This window comes from Rhinoraja longicauda, chromosome 43, assembly GCF_053455715.1.
Source record: "Rhinoraja longicauda isolate Sanriku21f chromosome 43, sRhiLon1.1, whole genome shotgun sequence".
NCBI lineage: Eukaryota > Metazoa > Chordata > Chondrichthyes > Rajiformes > Arhynchobatidae > Rhinoraja > Rhinoraja longicauda.
The window spans coordinates 9,283,029-9,297,772 of record NC_135995.1 but is presented as its reverse complement, the minus strand read 5'-3'; the positions used below and the strand labels follow the sequence as shown (position 1 = coordinate 9,297,772).

Below are 14,744 nucleotides of genomic sequence, written 5' to 3'. Positions count from 1 at the left end.
AACGGTAAACAAGGCCTAGGCTTGGACGCGGCCTAGTTTCAAGGCTCACAAGGACTTACAGTCTAACCAAGGCCCAGGCTCTGAACTGGGCCTAGTTTTCAGGCTCCAAAGAACTTTAAACAAAGCCTAGACTTGAACACGGCCTAGTTTCAAGGCTCCCGAGGACTTACGGACTAACCTAGGCCCAGGCTCTGAACCGGGCCTACTTTTCCAGGCTCCACAGGCCCTACGAACTCCGTGAAGGCCCAAGGGCCAGGCGGCCTTGCTGGAGAATCACCAACAACAGATAAACAGACTGATCCTACAGCTAATTATTCGCTCCACTCGCGGGATGTGAAACGAAACCTTTAAATAAATTAATAACTCAACGAGAAATTGTTTCACTCAAACTAACCTTGTCGTACGCTGGTGGAATGTTAGACTTCATAACGAGAGGAGTTGAGTTTAGGAGCAAAGCGGTCCTTCTGCAGTTGTACAGGGCCCTAGTGAGACCGCACCTGGAGTACTGTGTGCAGTTTTGGTCTCCTAGTTTGAGGAAGGATATTCTTGCTATTGAGGGCGTGCAGCGTAGGTTCACCAGGTTAATCCCGGAATGGCGGGACTGTCATACAGGGGCCACACAGTCTAAGAATAAAGGGGAGGCCGTTTAAAACTGAGGTGAGGAGAAACTTTTTCACTCAGAGAGTTGTGAATTTGTGGAATTCTAAACATAGAAACATCGAAAGTAGGTGCTGGAGGAGGCCATTCGGCCCTTCCAGCCTGTACGCACCGCCATTCATTGTGATCGTGGCTGACCGTCCACAATCAGTAACCTGCGCCTGCCTTCTCCCCATATCCCTTGATTCCACTAGCCCCTAGAGCTCTATCTAACTCTCTCTTAAACCTATCCAGTTTCCACAAATTCACAACTCTCTGGGTGGAAAAGTTTTTCCTCATCTCAGTTTTAATTCTCTGCCATTGCGGTTGGATCAATGGCACGTTGGCCTTCACAACGAGAGGAGTTGAGTATTGGAGCAAAGAGGTCCTTCTGCAGTTGTACAGGGACCTAGTGAGACCGCACCTGGAGTACTGTGTGCAGTTTTGGTCTCCAAATTTGAGGAATGGACGTCCTTGCTATTGGCCTCTTTGCTCCTATACTCAACTCCTCTCGTTATGAAGGCCAACATGCCATTGGCTTTCTTCACTGCCTGCTGTACCTGCACGCTTACTACTGTTTTTTGTTTTGGCGGGGGTGGGGGATGAATGAAATGACTGATTTCTATAACTATTAATAGACTTCTGAATGAGTTCTGCATGTCCATGTGTGAGTAATGTTGTGTGGAACTGCAGGCCCGTCCACTTGGTGGTCAACACTCCCACCGTTTGGTGATCCGCTGCACTGCAGGGCCGGCCACTGTGATCAACACTCCCACCGTGTGGTGATCCGCTGCACTGCAGGCCCGGGCACTTTGTGCTCAACACTCCCACCGTGTGGTGATCCGCTGGGAGGGAGGGAGGGAGGGAGGGAGCCCGTAAAGAATGACGAGGCAGGGGCAGCCAGAAAGGAAACTTTAATGCCATTATCACAGAAACATTATCAACAATATCACCTCCGTTTCCGAGGGAGAAACTACTTGCCCCCTCGCAATGAGGGGGGGGGTGGGTGTAAGGGGGGGTGGAGTGGGGGTGAGCGGGATGAGGGGGGATTGGGGTGAGGGGTGGGGGAGGAGTGGGGGTGCGGGAGGAGGGGGGTGGGGGGTGAGGGGAGGTGGGGGGTGAGGGGATGGGGTTTGGGGGGGAGGGGTGAGGGGGGTAGAGGGGGTGGGGTGAGGGGGGGGTTAAGGTGAGGGGGGTGGGAGTGAGGGGGGGAGGGGTGAGGGGGAGCGGATTCAATCTTCCCCCCACCTCTCCTTCAACACTAACACCTTTAAACCAATTGACCCCCAAATTACCGCTGCGGTATCACCCCTCTCTCTGCACTGAAAACATCAACAGAGTATCTCGGGGTTCACTTATGAAGGGAGGACCCACATATTTTTGCCCCCCACCCCCACCCTCCCCTCTATTCCCCCCCCCCCCCCCCACCGCACATTTTACAAAGTTGTTCTTTTACAAATCTGTAGTGATTGAGAGAGGGGGGAGAGGGAGGGGGAGAGAGAGAGGGGGAGCGAGAGAGGGGGAGAGAGAGGGGGAGGGAGAGGGGAAGAGAGAGGGGGAGAGAGAGGGGGAGGGAGAGGGGAGAGAGAGAGAGGGGAGAGAGAGGGGGAGAGAGAGGGGGAGGGAGAGGGGAAGAGAGAGGGGGGAGAGAGGGGGGAGAGAGAGGGAGGGTGAGAGAGAGGGGGGAGAAAGAGAGGGGGGAGAGAGAGGGTGAGGGGAGAGAGAGAGGGGGGAGAGAGAGGGATGGGGAGAGAGGGAAGGGGAGGTGGGGCGGGTCTGTACGAGGGGAAGGGGAGCAGTCTTGCCCGGGGTAGAGATCAGTCCACTGCGAGGGGGAGAGAATCCCTGTACATGGGGAGGGAGAGAGAACGAGAGAGAGAGAGAGAGAGTTAACATTGACACACACCCTCCCTCCGCACCGTCCCCTCCCACAATCCCCCAGTCACACATACGCACAAACAAACACACGTAGAAAAAAAAATCCAGTAGATTAGCCAAGCACGATTTCCCCTTCGTAAATCCACGCTGACTCGGAACGATCCTGTTACTGCGATCCAAACGCTCCGCAATTTCGTCTGTTATAATTCACTCCAGCATCTTCCCCACCACTGATGTCAGACTAACTGGTCTTTAATTTCCATTTTCTCTCTCCCTCCTTTCTTGAAAAGTGGGATAACATTAGCTACCCTCCAATCCACAGGATCTATAGAACATTGGAAAATAATCAGTAATGCGTCCCCAATTTCTAGAGCCACCTCCTTAAGCACCCTGGGATGCAGACCACCAGGCCATGGGGATTTATCAGCCTTCAGTCCCATCAGTCTACCCAAAACTTTTTCCTGCCTAATGTGGATTTCCTCCAGTTCCTCTGTCACTCTAGGATCTCTGGTCACTAGAACATCTGCTTGTATCTTCCTTAGTGAAGACCCCACACCTTTCAGTCTGAAGATGCGTCCCGACCCGAAACGTCACCTATCCATGTTCTCCACAGATGCTGCCTGACCCGCTGAGTTACTCCAGCACTCTGTGAAACGTCAACTATCCATGTTCTCCACAGATGCTGCCTGACCCGCTGGGTTACTCCAGCACTCTGTGAAACATCACCTATCCATGTTCTCCACAGATGCTGCCTGACCCGCTGGGTTACTCCAGCACTCTGTGAAACGTCACCTATCCATGTTCTCCAGAGATGCTGCCTGACCCGCTGAGTTACTCCAGCACTCTGTGAAACGTCACCTATCCATGTTCTCCACAGATGCTGCCCGACCCGCTGAGTTACTCCAGCACTCTGTGAAACGTCACCTATCCATGTTATCCAGAGATGCTGCCCGACCCGATGAGTTACTCCAGCACTCTGTGTGTATTTTTCCTTTTGTACAACTGGTATCCACGGATCCTCGTGTCTGCCGTTTGAAGAAATCTCTGTACCGTGACGCGGGGACGCGGAGAGAACTCAAACGCGGGTTATTTTTTAAAGACTTTATTAAAGGTCAAGTTAAAGGTGAAGAGTTACAAACGTGAGCGGAGCCACAGCGGGTGATGTGCGCGCCGGCGGGTCGCAGACTGGAGCCCCCGATGTTGTAATGAGGTGTTGCATTTTGTGACGTGGAACAAGGGCGGGACCCACACAGTGAACGGTCGTCCTCTGGGGAGTGTTGTAGAGCAGAGGGATCTAGGAGTTCAGGGGCATGGTTCCTTGAAGGTCGAGTCGCAGGTGGATAAGGCGGTCAAAAAGGCTTTTGGCACATTGGCCTTCATCAGTCAGTGTATTGAGGATGGAAGGTGGGAGGTCGTGTGTTGCAGTTTGGGGATTCAATGGGAGCCGTTCAGCGCCGACCTGTTGTCCACCGGGTTTCTGCCCCACAGCCCCTGAGCCCCGCTCCTGACGCCGGTCCCGGGACCCGACCCTTTTACACACCCGGAGCGGAACCGGAGCAGATTCTCAGCCACTTGTCTACATCCCAAGTCCCGAAGAAAGGATAAAGTTTCTCCGTGAATTTATTCCCAGTGAAGGTGTGGAGATGGGACTTGGTGGCCGCGTCGTAAAATGAAACTGTCCCGGACTCGTAACTGAGATAAACTCCCACCCTCCCTGGGATGGGACGGGCGGGGAGACGGGATCGAGGGGAGGTGACTGCATCAAACTGGTCACCCATCCGCCAGATGCTCCAGACTCCAGTCTCCGGGGTCAGTGTGACCCATCCCTTCCTCTCCACAGACTCTGCGGCGACTCCCAGACTCCAGCCCTCACTCCCCGCCACCTCCACCTCCCAGTAATGTCTCCCCGATGTGAACCCCTCCGATCCCAGCACACACAGACTGTCTGTAAACCTCTTCCCGGTGTCAGGGAGACTCCTCTCTATCCCGGTCGGTCTCACCCTCTTCCGATCCTCAGACACCTCGAGCTGCGCATGCGTTGTTTCCACATCCAGGGTGACGGAGACTGGGGGGAGAAGCAGAGAATCAGAGAGTCCCCGGGGGGGGGGGGGGGGGGGGGGGGGGGGGGGGGGTCGGGGGGAGACTCGGGCAGCGCGGCCCCGGGACCGGGGGAGAGGCCGCTCGGCCTCAGGCACAGGCGGGCGGACAACTGAAACCCTGCCCGGGGTTTCACCCACGACCACATCGGGGGGACAACAGACATCTCCCCAGGAGTTATTAATCCAGGGATGGAGGGGAATTTCGTGAGGTGGGGGAGGGTGGACGGGGAGGACGAGTGAGGAGGATTGCGAGATTGCGGTGGTGAAGGAGAAACGAATGGAGGGTGGGGGGGGGCTACTCACATATGGAGGCAGATCGGAGCAAGAGGATATTGAGGTTAGCGGTAATTTGAGGTTGTTAAAGAGGAGGTAGAGGTGGGTGGTGGGGTCGTCATGATCACAGTGAAAGGGGGCAGACACGAGGGGCCAGATGACCTGCCCCTGTTTCTATGAGTGGAGGGTGAGAGAGAGGGAGGGGTGGCTTGGACCATGGAAGGAAGCAGAGGTTGAATGTTCGGGTGTTGGACAGAATGGGTGGAGACTTGTGGTTGTGGGGTCATTGAAAGAGAGCGGATTCACGGGTGGATTTGAAGGGTGTGTACAACTAACACACTGATCTCATTGTAAACCAATATATGAACTTCACTGAGGGACTTGACAATGTTCCGCGTGCAGGGCTGGTCCAGAAAGCGAAGGCAGGTGGGATCCAAGGCGAGCTGGTGAAATGGATCCACAAGTGGCTTGGTGGTTGGAGGTAGAAGGTATCGGTAGAAGGATGATTTTTCTGCTTGGAGGTCTGTGGCTTGTGGTGTGTAGCAGAGATCGGCGCTGCAACCTTTGCTGTTTATGTTATATGTCCATGGCTTCGATGTGAATGTGGGAGGTGTAATTAGTAAGTTTGTGGAGGAAGCAAAAATTGTGGATCGTGGGGAAGGTTGTCAAAGTCTGCAGCAGGATGCAGGGTAATTATCTAAACCTTATTCGGATGCAGGGAAATCAATTCACGAGAGTGCTGGTTTATATAGAAAGCAAGGAATTTGAAAGTGGATCTGAGATTTAGGTTTTACTGGAACAAGTGGACCCGATGGGCCCAAACCTCTCCTGCATTGGTACAGCACCCTCTCCTCCCTCCCTCTCCCCGTCCCCCCATTCCATCCCCCTCAACCCCACTTTTTTCTTCCCTCCTCCTCCCTCCCTCCCACCTCCCCCCTCCCTCCCTAGGAGATAGATTTAAACATGAAAATGCGAATAACTTTAAAAATATAACACCGATTTCAATGAAACTTCTTCCATTAGCACCAAAAGGATGACGCTGAGTAAGGTGGGTTTAAAATCGTCACGCTATCGTGTACCGTTTTGGCTGTAGTTCAGGAACAAACAAACAAGATTTACACTGAGAGCGGGTGATATCTGGAACATGTTATAGAGCAGGGGGTGGAATGAGATATCATCACTATATTTGAGGCACTTAAGTAGGTGAGGTGCAGAAGAATGCCGATGTAATGTGGGCAAATAGATTAGTGTAGCTGGGGAAAAAATGGTCAGGGCCGGACTCTGTAATGTACAACCATGGCTCTCAGGTCCAAGAGCACTGAATGACTGAGTCTCCACAGCCACTGGTGCAGGGTCGTTCCCCAATCTCTGCGTGCAGTAATGTCTCCTTATCTCTGTCCTGCATGGTGTAGCCCACATTCTGAGAGGGTGCCAGCTCTCTAGAGATCCCTCAGACAGGGGAACCATCCTCCCTGCATCCAGCCCACTGAGCCCTGTAAAAACTCTGTGTTTCACTGAGATCTCCTCTAATACACCTGAACTCTCGAGTAAACAGGCCTAGTCCACTCAATCTCACCGCGCACAGCAAAATCAGTGTCCCAGAGACAGGTATTGTCAATCTTTGCCGCATTCAACTCTGTGTAAGGATTATCATGCTGTAGGTATGAAAAAACTAAAGATCACAAGAAAATAGCAGGAGGAGTAGCCTCCACTCCTCAGACCGGCTCCGCCATTCAATGTGATCCTGACTGATCTAAGATGGCACCAATTCCTGTTCTATGTGAGTTCTCCATAACTGCCAATTTCTCGATCCTTCAAATATCCATCTGTGTTCACTTTGCCTATTGCCAATAATCTGACCTATCACTACCTCCTGGGGCAGAACATCTCGGATGTTCACTGCTGTTTATGTTATATTTCTAAGGCTTGGATGTGAATGTAGGAGGTATGATTAGCAATTTGACAGCAGCAACCTCTGTCGTCGGCTGATCAGGAAGGATGGAACGTATGGAATCCAGGGTAGATAGCGAATGGGTAAACATGTGGCCGGAAGGTGGGAGGCAGAGTTGTTTTTCAGACTGGAGGCCTGTCGCAAGTGGTGTACCACAATGCTCAATGCTGAGTCCACTGTTGGTCCCTATTTAAACAAATGATTAGATAAATGACGTGTATGTGGGTGGCATGTCTAGCAGGTTTGTGGATGAGACTAATATTCATGAGACATCATGGAGAGTGAAGAAGGTTGTCTAAGATTAAACTGGTCAAAATGAACTGGGTCAACAGACTGAGGAATGGGAGATGCAGTCTTCTAAACTTCGAGGGCATCGGTTTAAGTTCTGAAGGGAAAGTCTAAAATGTTCTTGAACGGCAACGTTTTCAGGCACTGGGTGGCAGAGAGCTAGCTGCCATAGGAGGTGTTAGAGGCGAATACAATTCCTATCGGCAATGTTTGCATCTGTGTTACTAAAAGGCGTTATAAACAAGAAGAGAGGAAACTGGACATGTTTTACCTCGCTTAATGACAGATGTTTCTCTCCACAGCGTGTTCATCAAAAAGTGGTGATCGAATTTTTCAATCGGCAAGGCAACGTCTGTCACTGTGAGTGCTTTATCTTCATCACTAACCCTGCAAGTATTTAGCAGCTGGTGATAAACTGAGCCTCAACAATTTCTTTGAGCTGATACACACAAACATGCAGTATTTCAGTCAAGAGCCTGTCATAGAAACATAGAAACATAGAAAATAGGTGCAGGAGTAGGCCATTCGGCCCTTCGAGCCTGCACCGCCATTCAATATGATCATGGCTGATCATCCAGCTCAGTAGCCCGTACCTGCCTTCTCTCCATACCCCCTGATCACTTTAGCAAAAAGGGCCACATCTAACTCCCTCTTAAATATAGCCAATGAACTGGCCTCAACTACCTTCTGTGGCAGAGAATTCCACAGACTCACCACTCTGTGTGAAGAAATGTTTTTTCATCTCAGTCCTAAAAGACTTCCCCCTTATCCTTAAGCCATGACCCCTGGTTCTGGACTCCCCCAACATCGGGAACAATCTTCCCGCATCTAGCCTCTCCAACCCCTTAAGAATTTTGAATGTTTCTGTAAGATCCCCCCTCAGTCTTCTAAATTCCAGCGAATACAAGCCCAGTCTATCCAGTCTTTCCTCATATGAAAGTCCCGCCTTCCCAGGGATCAATCTGGTGAACCTTCTCTGTACTCCCTCTAAGGCAAGAACGTCTTTCCTCAGGTTAGGAGACCAAAACTGCATACAATACTCCAGGTGCGGTCTCACCAAGGCCCTGTACAACTGCAACAGAACCTCCCTGCTCCTAAACTCAAATCCTCTTGCTATGAATGCCAACATACCATTCGCTTTCTTCACTGCCTGCTGCATCTGCATGCTTGCTTTCAATAACTGGTGCATCATGACACCCAGGTCACGTTGCATCTCCCCTTCTCCCAATCGGTCACCATTCAGGTAATACTCTGCTTTCCTGTTCTTGCCGCCAAAGTGGATAACCTCACATTTATCCACATTATATTGCATCTGCCATGCATTTGCCCACTCGCCTAATCTATCCAAGTCACTCTGCAGCCTCATAGCATCCTCCTCGCAGCTAACACTGCCACCCAGCTTCGTGTCATCCGCAAACTTAGAGATGTTGCATTCAATTCCCTCGTCCAAATCATTAATATACACCGTAAATAACTGGGATCCCAGCACTGAGCCTTGCGGTACCCCACTAGTCACTGCCTGCCATTCCGAAAAGGACCCGTTTATTCCTACTCTTTGCTTCCTGTCCGCCAACCAATTTTCTATCCACCTCAACACTGAACCCTCAATACCGTGTGCTTTAAGTTTGTACACCAATCTCCTATGTGGGACCTTGTCGAAGGCCTTCTGAAAGTCCAGATATAACACATCGACTGGTTCTCCCTTATCCACTCTACTAGTTACATCCTCGAAAAATTCTATAAGATTCGTCAGTCATGATTTGCCTTTGGTAAATCCATGCTGACTTTGTCCGATGATTTCACCACTTTCCAAATGTGATGCTATCACATCTTTAATAACTGACTCTAGCATTTTCCCCACTACCGATGTTAGGCTAACTGGTCTATAATTCCCCGTTTTCTCTCTCCCTCCCTTTTTAAAAAGTAGGGGTACATTAGCTACCCTCCAGTCCTCAGGAACTACTCCAGAATCTAAAGAGTTTTGAAAAATTATCACTAATGCATCCACTATTTCTGAGGCTACTTCCTTAAGCACTCTGGGATGCAGCCTATCTGGCCCTGGGGATTTATCTGCCTTTAATCCATTTAATTACCTAACACCACTTCCCGACTAACCTGGATTTCCCTCAGTTCCTCCATCTCATTAGACTCCCGGTCCCCCGCTATTTCCGGCAGACGGTTTATGTCTTCCTTAGTGAAGACAGAACCAAAGTATTTGTTCAATTGGTCTGCCATCTCCTTGTTCCCTATGATCAATTCACCTGTTTTTGACTGCAAGGGACCTACATTTGTCTTAACTAATCTTTTTCTCTTGACATATCTATAAAAGCTTTTGCAGTCAGTTTTTATGTTCCTTGCCAGTTTTCCCTCATAATCTATATTTCCTTTCCTAATTAAGCCCTTTGTCCTCCTCTGCTGGACTCTAAATTTCTCCCAGTCCTCTGGTATGCTACTTTTTCTGGCTAATCTGTATGCTTCATCTTTTGTTTTAATACTATCCTTGATTTCCCTTGTTAGCCACGGATGCACTACCTTTCCTGGTTTGTTCTTTTGCCAAACTGGGATGAACACTTGTTGTAGTTCATCCATGCGACCTTTAAATGCCTTCCATTGCATGTCCACCGTCAACCCTTTCAGCACCAATCGCCAGTCTATCTTGGACAATTCACGCCTCATACCCTCAAAGTTACCTTTTTTTAAGTTCAGAACACTTGTTTCTGTATTGACTTTGTCACTCTCCATCCTAATGAAGAACTCTACCATATTATGATCACTCTTGCCCAAGGGGCCTCGCACAACAAGACTGCTAACTAACCCTTCCTCATTACTCAATACCCAGTCTAGAATGGCCTGTTCTCTCGTTGGTTCCTCGACATGTTGGTTTAGAAAACCATCTCTCAAACATTCCAAGAAATCCTCTTCCTCAGCACCCCTGCCAGTTTGGTTCACCCAATCTATATGTAGATTGAAGTCACCTATTATAACTGCTGCACCTTTAGTGCACGCATTTCTAATTTCCTGCTTGATGCCATCCCCAACCTCACTACTGCTGTTAGGTGGCCTGTACACAACTCCCACTAGCGTTTTCTGCCCCTTGGTGTTTCGCAGCTCTACCCATATCGATTCCACTTCCTCCAAGCTAATGTCCTTCCTTTCCACTGCTTTAATCTCCTCTCTAACCAGTAATGCTACCCCACCTCCTTTTCCTTTCTGTCTATCCCGCCTGAATATAGAATATCCCTGGATTTTGAGCTCCCAGCCTTGGTCACCCTGGAGCCATGTCTCCGTAATCCCAACTATATCATAATCATTAATAACTATCTCCACATTTAATTCATCCACCTTATTACGTATACTCCTTGCATTGAGACACAAAGCCTTCAGGCTTGTTTTTACAACTCTCTTACCCCTTATACAATTATGTTGAAAAGTGGCCCTTTTTGATTTTTGCCCTGGATTTGTCTGCCTGCCACTTTTACTTTTCACCTTGCTACCTGTTGCTTCTACCCTAATTTTACACCCCTCTGTCTCTCTGCTCCTGCTCCCATCCCCCCTGCCACATTAGTTTAAATCCTCCCCGACAGCACTAGCAAACACTCCCCCTAGGACATTGGTTCCATTCCAGCTCAGGTGCAGACCTACCTCCTCTTCCTCCCAGCTTCATCCTGCAAGAAATAAAACACAAATCTGAGCAGACTGAGACGGGACATCCACATCCCGACAACAGGAGTTTCACACAAATCACAACAAGCCCCAGAAATGTTCCATTGCCCAGCATTTATTGTCATCGTCACAGAGACAAATATTGGATATTGCCCGAGAGATCCTACAAGTGTATTAACAGCAAAATAATAACTAGGGGGATAATAGGTTCCTTTAAGAGCAAAGGGATAATTAGGATAGGATAGGATAGGTCCCCTTAAGTGCTGGCGACCTCAAGGCATGTTAAGGTGGGTAAATCACAGGACTTGATGAAGTGTATCCGAGAGCAAGCCTTCAACAGATCGGTTTAACGCCGCGTAATACTTTCCCACTAAAGGGGAACATAGGACAAACTTTCCACGTGATCTTTTGATTTCCTGGAGATTTCCCATCTTTTCAGGGAAATATCAAACATTCGCTATCTCAGTGACAGGATCACAGTAACTCATCCCAAGGAGACTGCAGGCAGTGCCGAGATCCCGCAGATTATACGGGAGGCCATTTAGTTTGGGAACAACAGCAGCACAGCTCTGGAACAGACAGAGCATTTACCCAGTTCTCAATTAGTGGCAAATGCAGCATTTATCTCAGAAATATCCCCCACCATTTTGTGACTGTGCACTTTCACTTCGCCAAACTGGAGTGTCACCTCTCACCTTCAGAAACACCACACTGTCCTTTTGATCCATCTGTTGCTGCAACTTTAAGAGATCCTCCTCAATGGAATTTAAATTCTCTTCAATCTCTTCAAGTTTTTTCTCCATTGTATTTAGAATCTTCTTCTCTTCCTCCCGGATATCTGCCAGTACGCGCTGCTCTTTCCCAGTGAGAATCTGGTGCAGTTCAGCAAACTGGGATGTGATCTTGGACTGAAGGTTGTGTGACTGTTCCTGTGAAATGAAAGGGGAAGATCAATATTTCATGTCACTGATTGTGTATTCTCACGACCTTGACCGTAACATTTGTCCTGTGCATTTTTATTTGCTTTGACAATTCAATAGTTTGTCTAAATGCTTCTGAAATGTCGAGAGGGTAATCTTATTACCCATTAATCCTCTACCCCTCAATACAATACCCTGCTTTCCTTTTCATCTGCCCTTTAATTCCTATTTATCCGTCCACCACCCACTTTCCCAGGGATAATTTTACAGTCCCCGATTGACCATTGAACCAGCGTGTATTGGGGACGTGGAAGGAATTCGACGCGGTCACAGGGAGAAGGCGTGAACCACACGGGCAGCGCCCGAGGTCTGGATCGAACCCGCTCACCAGAACTAGGAGACAGCAGCACTACATGTGTCACTGCGCTGCCCTGTTATTACACACGTCACAGGGATAAAACCTGCACAAGATCAGGAAATCGAAACTTAAAAGCCTCACCAGAACTCCAGAAATCTTCTCTATCTGTTGCTGCTCCATTTGCTGGATCTCTGATTTATATTTTGTGAGAGACTGGATGGAAGTTTTCACCTGATCCTGGAATTGTGTTTGGGAATCAGAAAATTAAATGGTTGAACAATAAAGATGGAAATAAAATGATGCGTTTAAAATCGGTTTGCTTTTACCTTGCATATTTGAACAGCTTCTTTAACCGGCATAAAGCTGTGAGACTTGTGTTCCCGCGAATCACGACAAACCAGGCAGATCAGCTTCTTGTCAGTTTCACAAAACAGCTTCAGTTCTTCCTGATGTTCCTCGCAGTGAAGTTTACTTTCCTTCTCTGGAAATATTTCCCGATTCAGGCTCAGTGTTCGAGCTTTCTCAGCCAGTCTAACTAAGGCCCGATTTACTTTGAGGGTGCGGTCTGTAAACTCCTCTCTACATTCCGGGCAGGAGTTTGTCTCCTCCCTGTCCCAACTCTGTGTGATACAGGAGCGGCAGAAGTTGTGCCCGCACTCCAGTATAACCGGATCGGTGAAGAAATCCAGGCAGATGGGACAAACTGCCTCCTCGGTCCAACTCTCGACCGAGTCTTTCGCAGCCATTGTAACTCCGCCACTTCCTGGTTCAGTGTTTCCCACTGCGCGCGCTGCCGTCTCGGGCAATGACCTTATTTGGCTGCAAGTGTTCAGTGTGAAGGAGTCCTGGCCACTTCCAACTAATCACTCGAGGGAGGGGTCAGTTAGACATTAAACCGGCCTGAATATAGACGAAAGGGGAGAGATTGCCCTGGGATTGTGTAAGGCGGGACAGAAAGGGACAGGGACCAGCGCTAAGGAGATGTAACTGAGAAGGCGTTGCACCTGTTGGGCATTGGAACCCGCCGCCCGCATCTCCGTTCACAGCCCGGGATCAGGATGGAAATAATATTATTAAAACATATTTTAATCCACATCAGTTCACTCGGCTCTCGCGCTCCAGTCTTCAGGTGCATCTATATTTGGGTAAGCCCTGCATCATTTCATATTAAGGATGTCCAGTGTGGACTAATGTGTTCAGTTTTGTTCACTCTGCTGTTTGAAGAATGTGGATACATTGGAAAGGATGTAGAGATACTTATGAGGACGTTGCCAGGGTCTGAGGGCCTCACTGTAGGGAGAGATTGGGCAGACTAGGACCTTATTCCTTGGAGCGCAGGAGGATGAGGGGTGATCTTATAAAGGTGTGTGAGATCGTGACGGGAATAATCCCGGTTTTGGACATGGTTATTAACTGAAGGGCCGCAATCCCACAGGAACTGGTGAACTGCTGAGAGCGGCGCGGTCACTCTGCAAACCAGCGGGACAGTCCGGCTTCCGTCTTTCTTTCTCTCTTTCTTACATTCGTTCCTTCCCTAAACTCAAATTAACACATTTCCCATGCGGGAGATCGTGCACATACAAGCCGGCCGATGTGGCAACCAGATCGGAGCCAAGGTAATTATTGTATCCGAGACTTCTATTGTTGTAATTTTTTTAAATCCCCGGCGGTTTGCATATTAGGCTACTAAATTACATATTAGGCAACTAAATTTATGTCAGCTCTTCGTCTCCAAGAAGCCCTTCTTGCTTAAGTCCATACTCCGCCACCTCCAGTTTAAATTCCATTTGGAATATTTTGGAGGACCAAGAAATAAGAACTCGAGGCATCAACTAGAGGTTGGGGTGCGGTGGCGAGGCACCGATTTAATTATCGAACGAGGAATCCAGTGGCACATTCCAGGGACACAATGTAAATTATTTTTCCGCACCTTAAATACAGTTAATCGCCTCGAATACTTGAAAAAAATAAACTGTCTGAAAAAAGATGAGCGCAACACTCTTATTTTGTTAAAGATCCAACTCGGTTGAAGATCAAATGTCCTTGGAAATGGCCGAGCGATCTACTCAGAGGGCAATTAGTGATGTGCAATAAATGCTGTTCGTGCCGCGACATCTACGTCCTGAGAAATTGATCACCGACTTACATTAATTCCTTAATAAGAAGGCTATGTTTTGTTTATTAAGAACAGCCTTGTATTAACTCACGAAGCTGATGAAAAGCAATGCAAATAATAGCACAATGTATTACTCAAGTTATTCAACCAGGTAGATCTTGCGGACTCTCCTTTTCATTTCTCTCGTCATACCGGATTGTGTTTCAGTCACCGCCACCGTCCTTTTATTCCAATAGACATGATACATATTCTAGAATAGATCTATTTTAGATTTCAGCTCAATTAAGGGGTAGAATAATACAAATAGATTATAAGGCTAGATTGTTATCTGATCATTCACCATTATTAATGAAAATTACGATGCCAGATAAAGAACAGTCAGTATATAGATGGAGACTCAACTCTTTACTATTGAAAAGGCAAGACTTTTGTGATTTTATTCGAGGACAAATTGGATTATTTTTGGAAACAAATTTAAATTCAGTTAATGATAAATTTATTGTATGGGATGCAATGAAGGCTTATTTGAGAGGCCAAATTATAAGCTACTCGTCTAAGATAA

At 48.3% G+C, this 14,744-nt stretch overlaps 2 protein-coding genes across 2 annotated transcripts in view; both read right to left on the bottom strand.

Moving 5' to 3' along the window:
- The window catches only part of LOC144612229 (E3 ubiquitin-protein ligase TRIM39-like), a 194,580-nt gene extending 182,356 nt beyond the window's left edge, over positions 1–12,224 (bottom strand). The window contains exons 1-4 of the mRNA XM_078431788.1: positions 12,208–12,224; positions 11,484–11,717; positions 10,768–10,790; positions 7,397–7,512 (exon numbers count right to left, since the gene is read on the bottom strand). Coding sequence (XP_078287914.1) covers positions 7,397–7,512; positions 10,768–10,790; positions 11,484–11,591 — 247 coding nt within the window. The 5' untranslated portion in view covers positions 11,592–11,717; positions 12,208–12,224. The remainder of the gene's footprint in view (positions 1–7,396; positions 7,513–10,767; positions 10,791–11,483; positions 11,718–12,207) is intronic.
- On the bottom strand, positions 4,047–7,389 carry LOC144612112 (E3 ubiquitin-protein ligase TRIM39-like). The gene is made up of 2 exons (XM_078431669.1): positions 7,383–7,389; positions 4,047–4,579 (listed from the first exon to the last, which is right to left on the bottom strand). Exons 1-2 carry the CDS (start codon positions 7,387–7,389, stop codon positions 4,047–4,049), a joined length of 540 nt encoding a protein of 179 aa, XP_078287795.1.
- Positions 12,225–14,744: the final 2,520 nt, after the last annotated feature.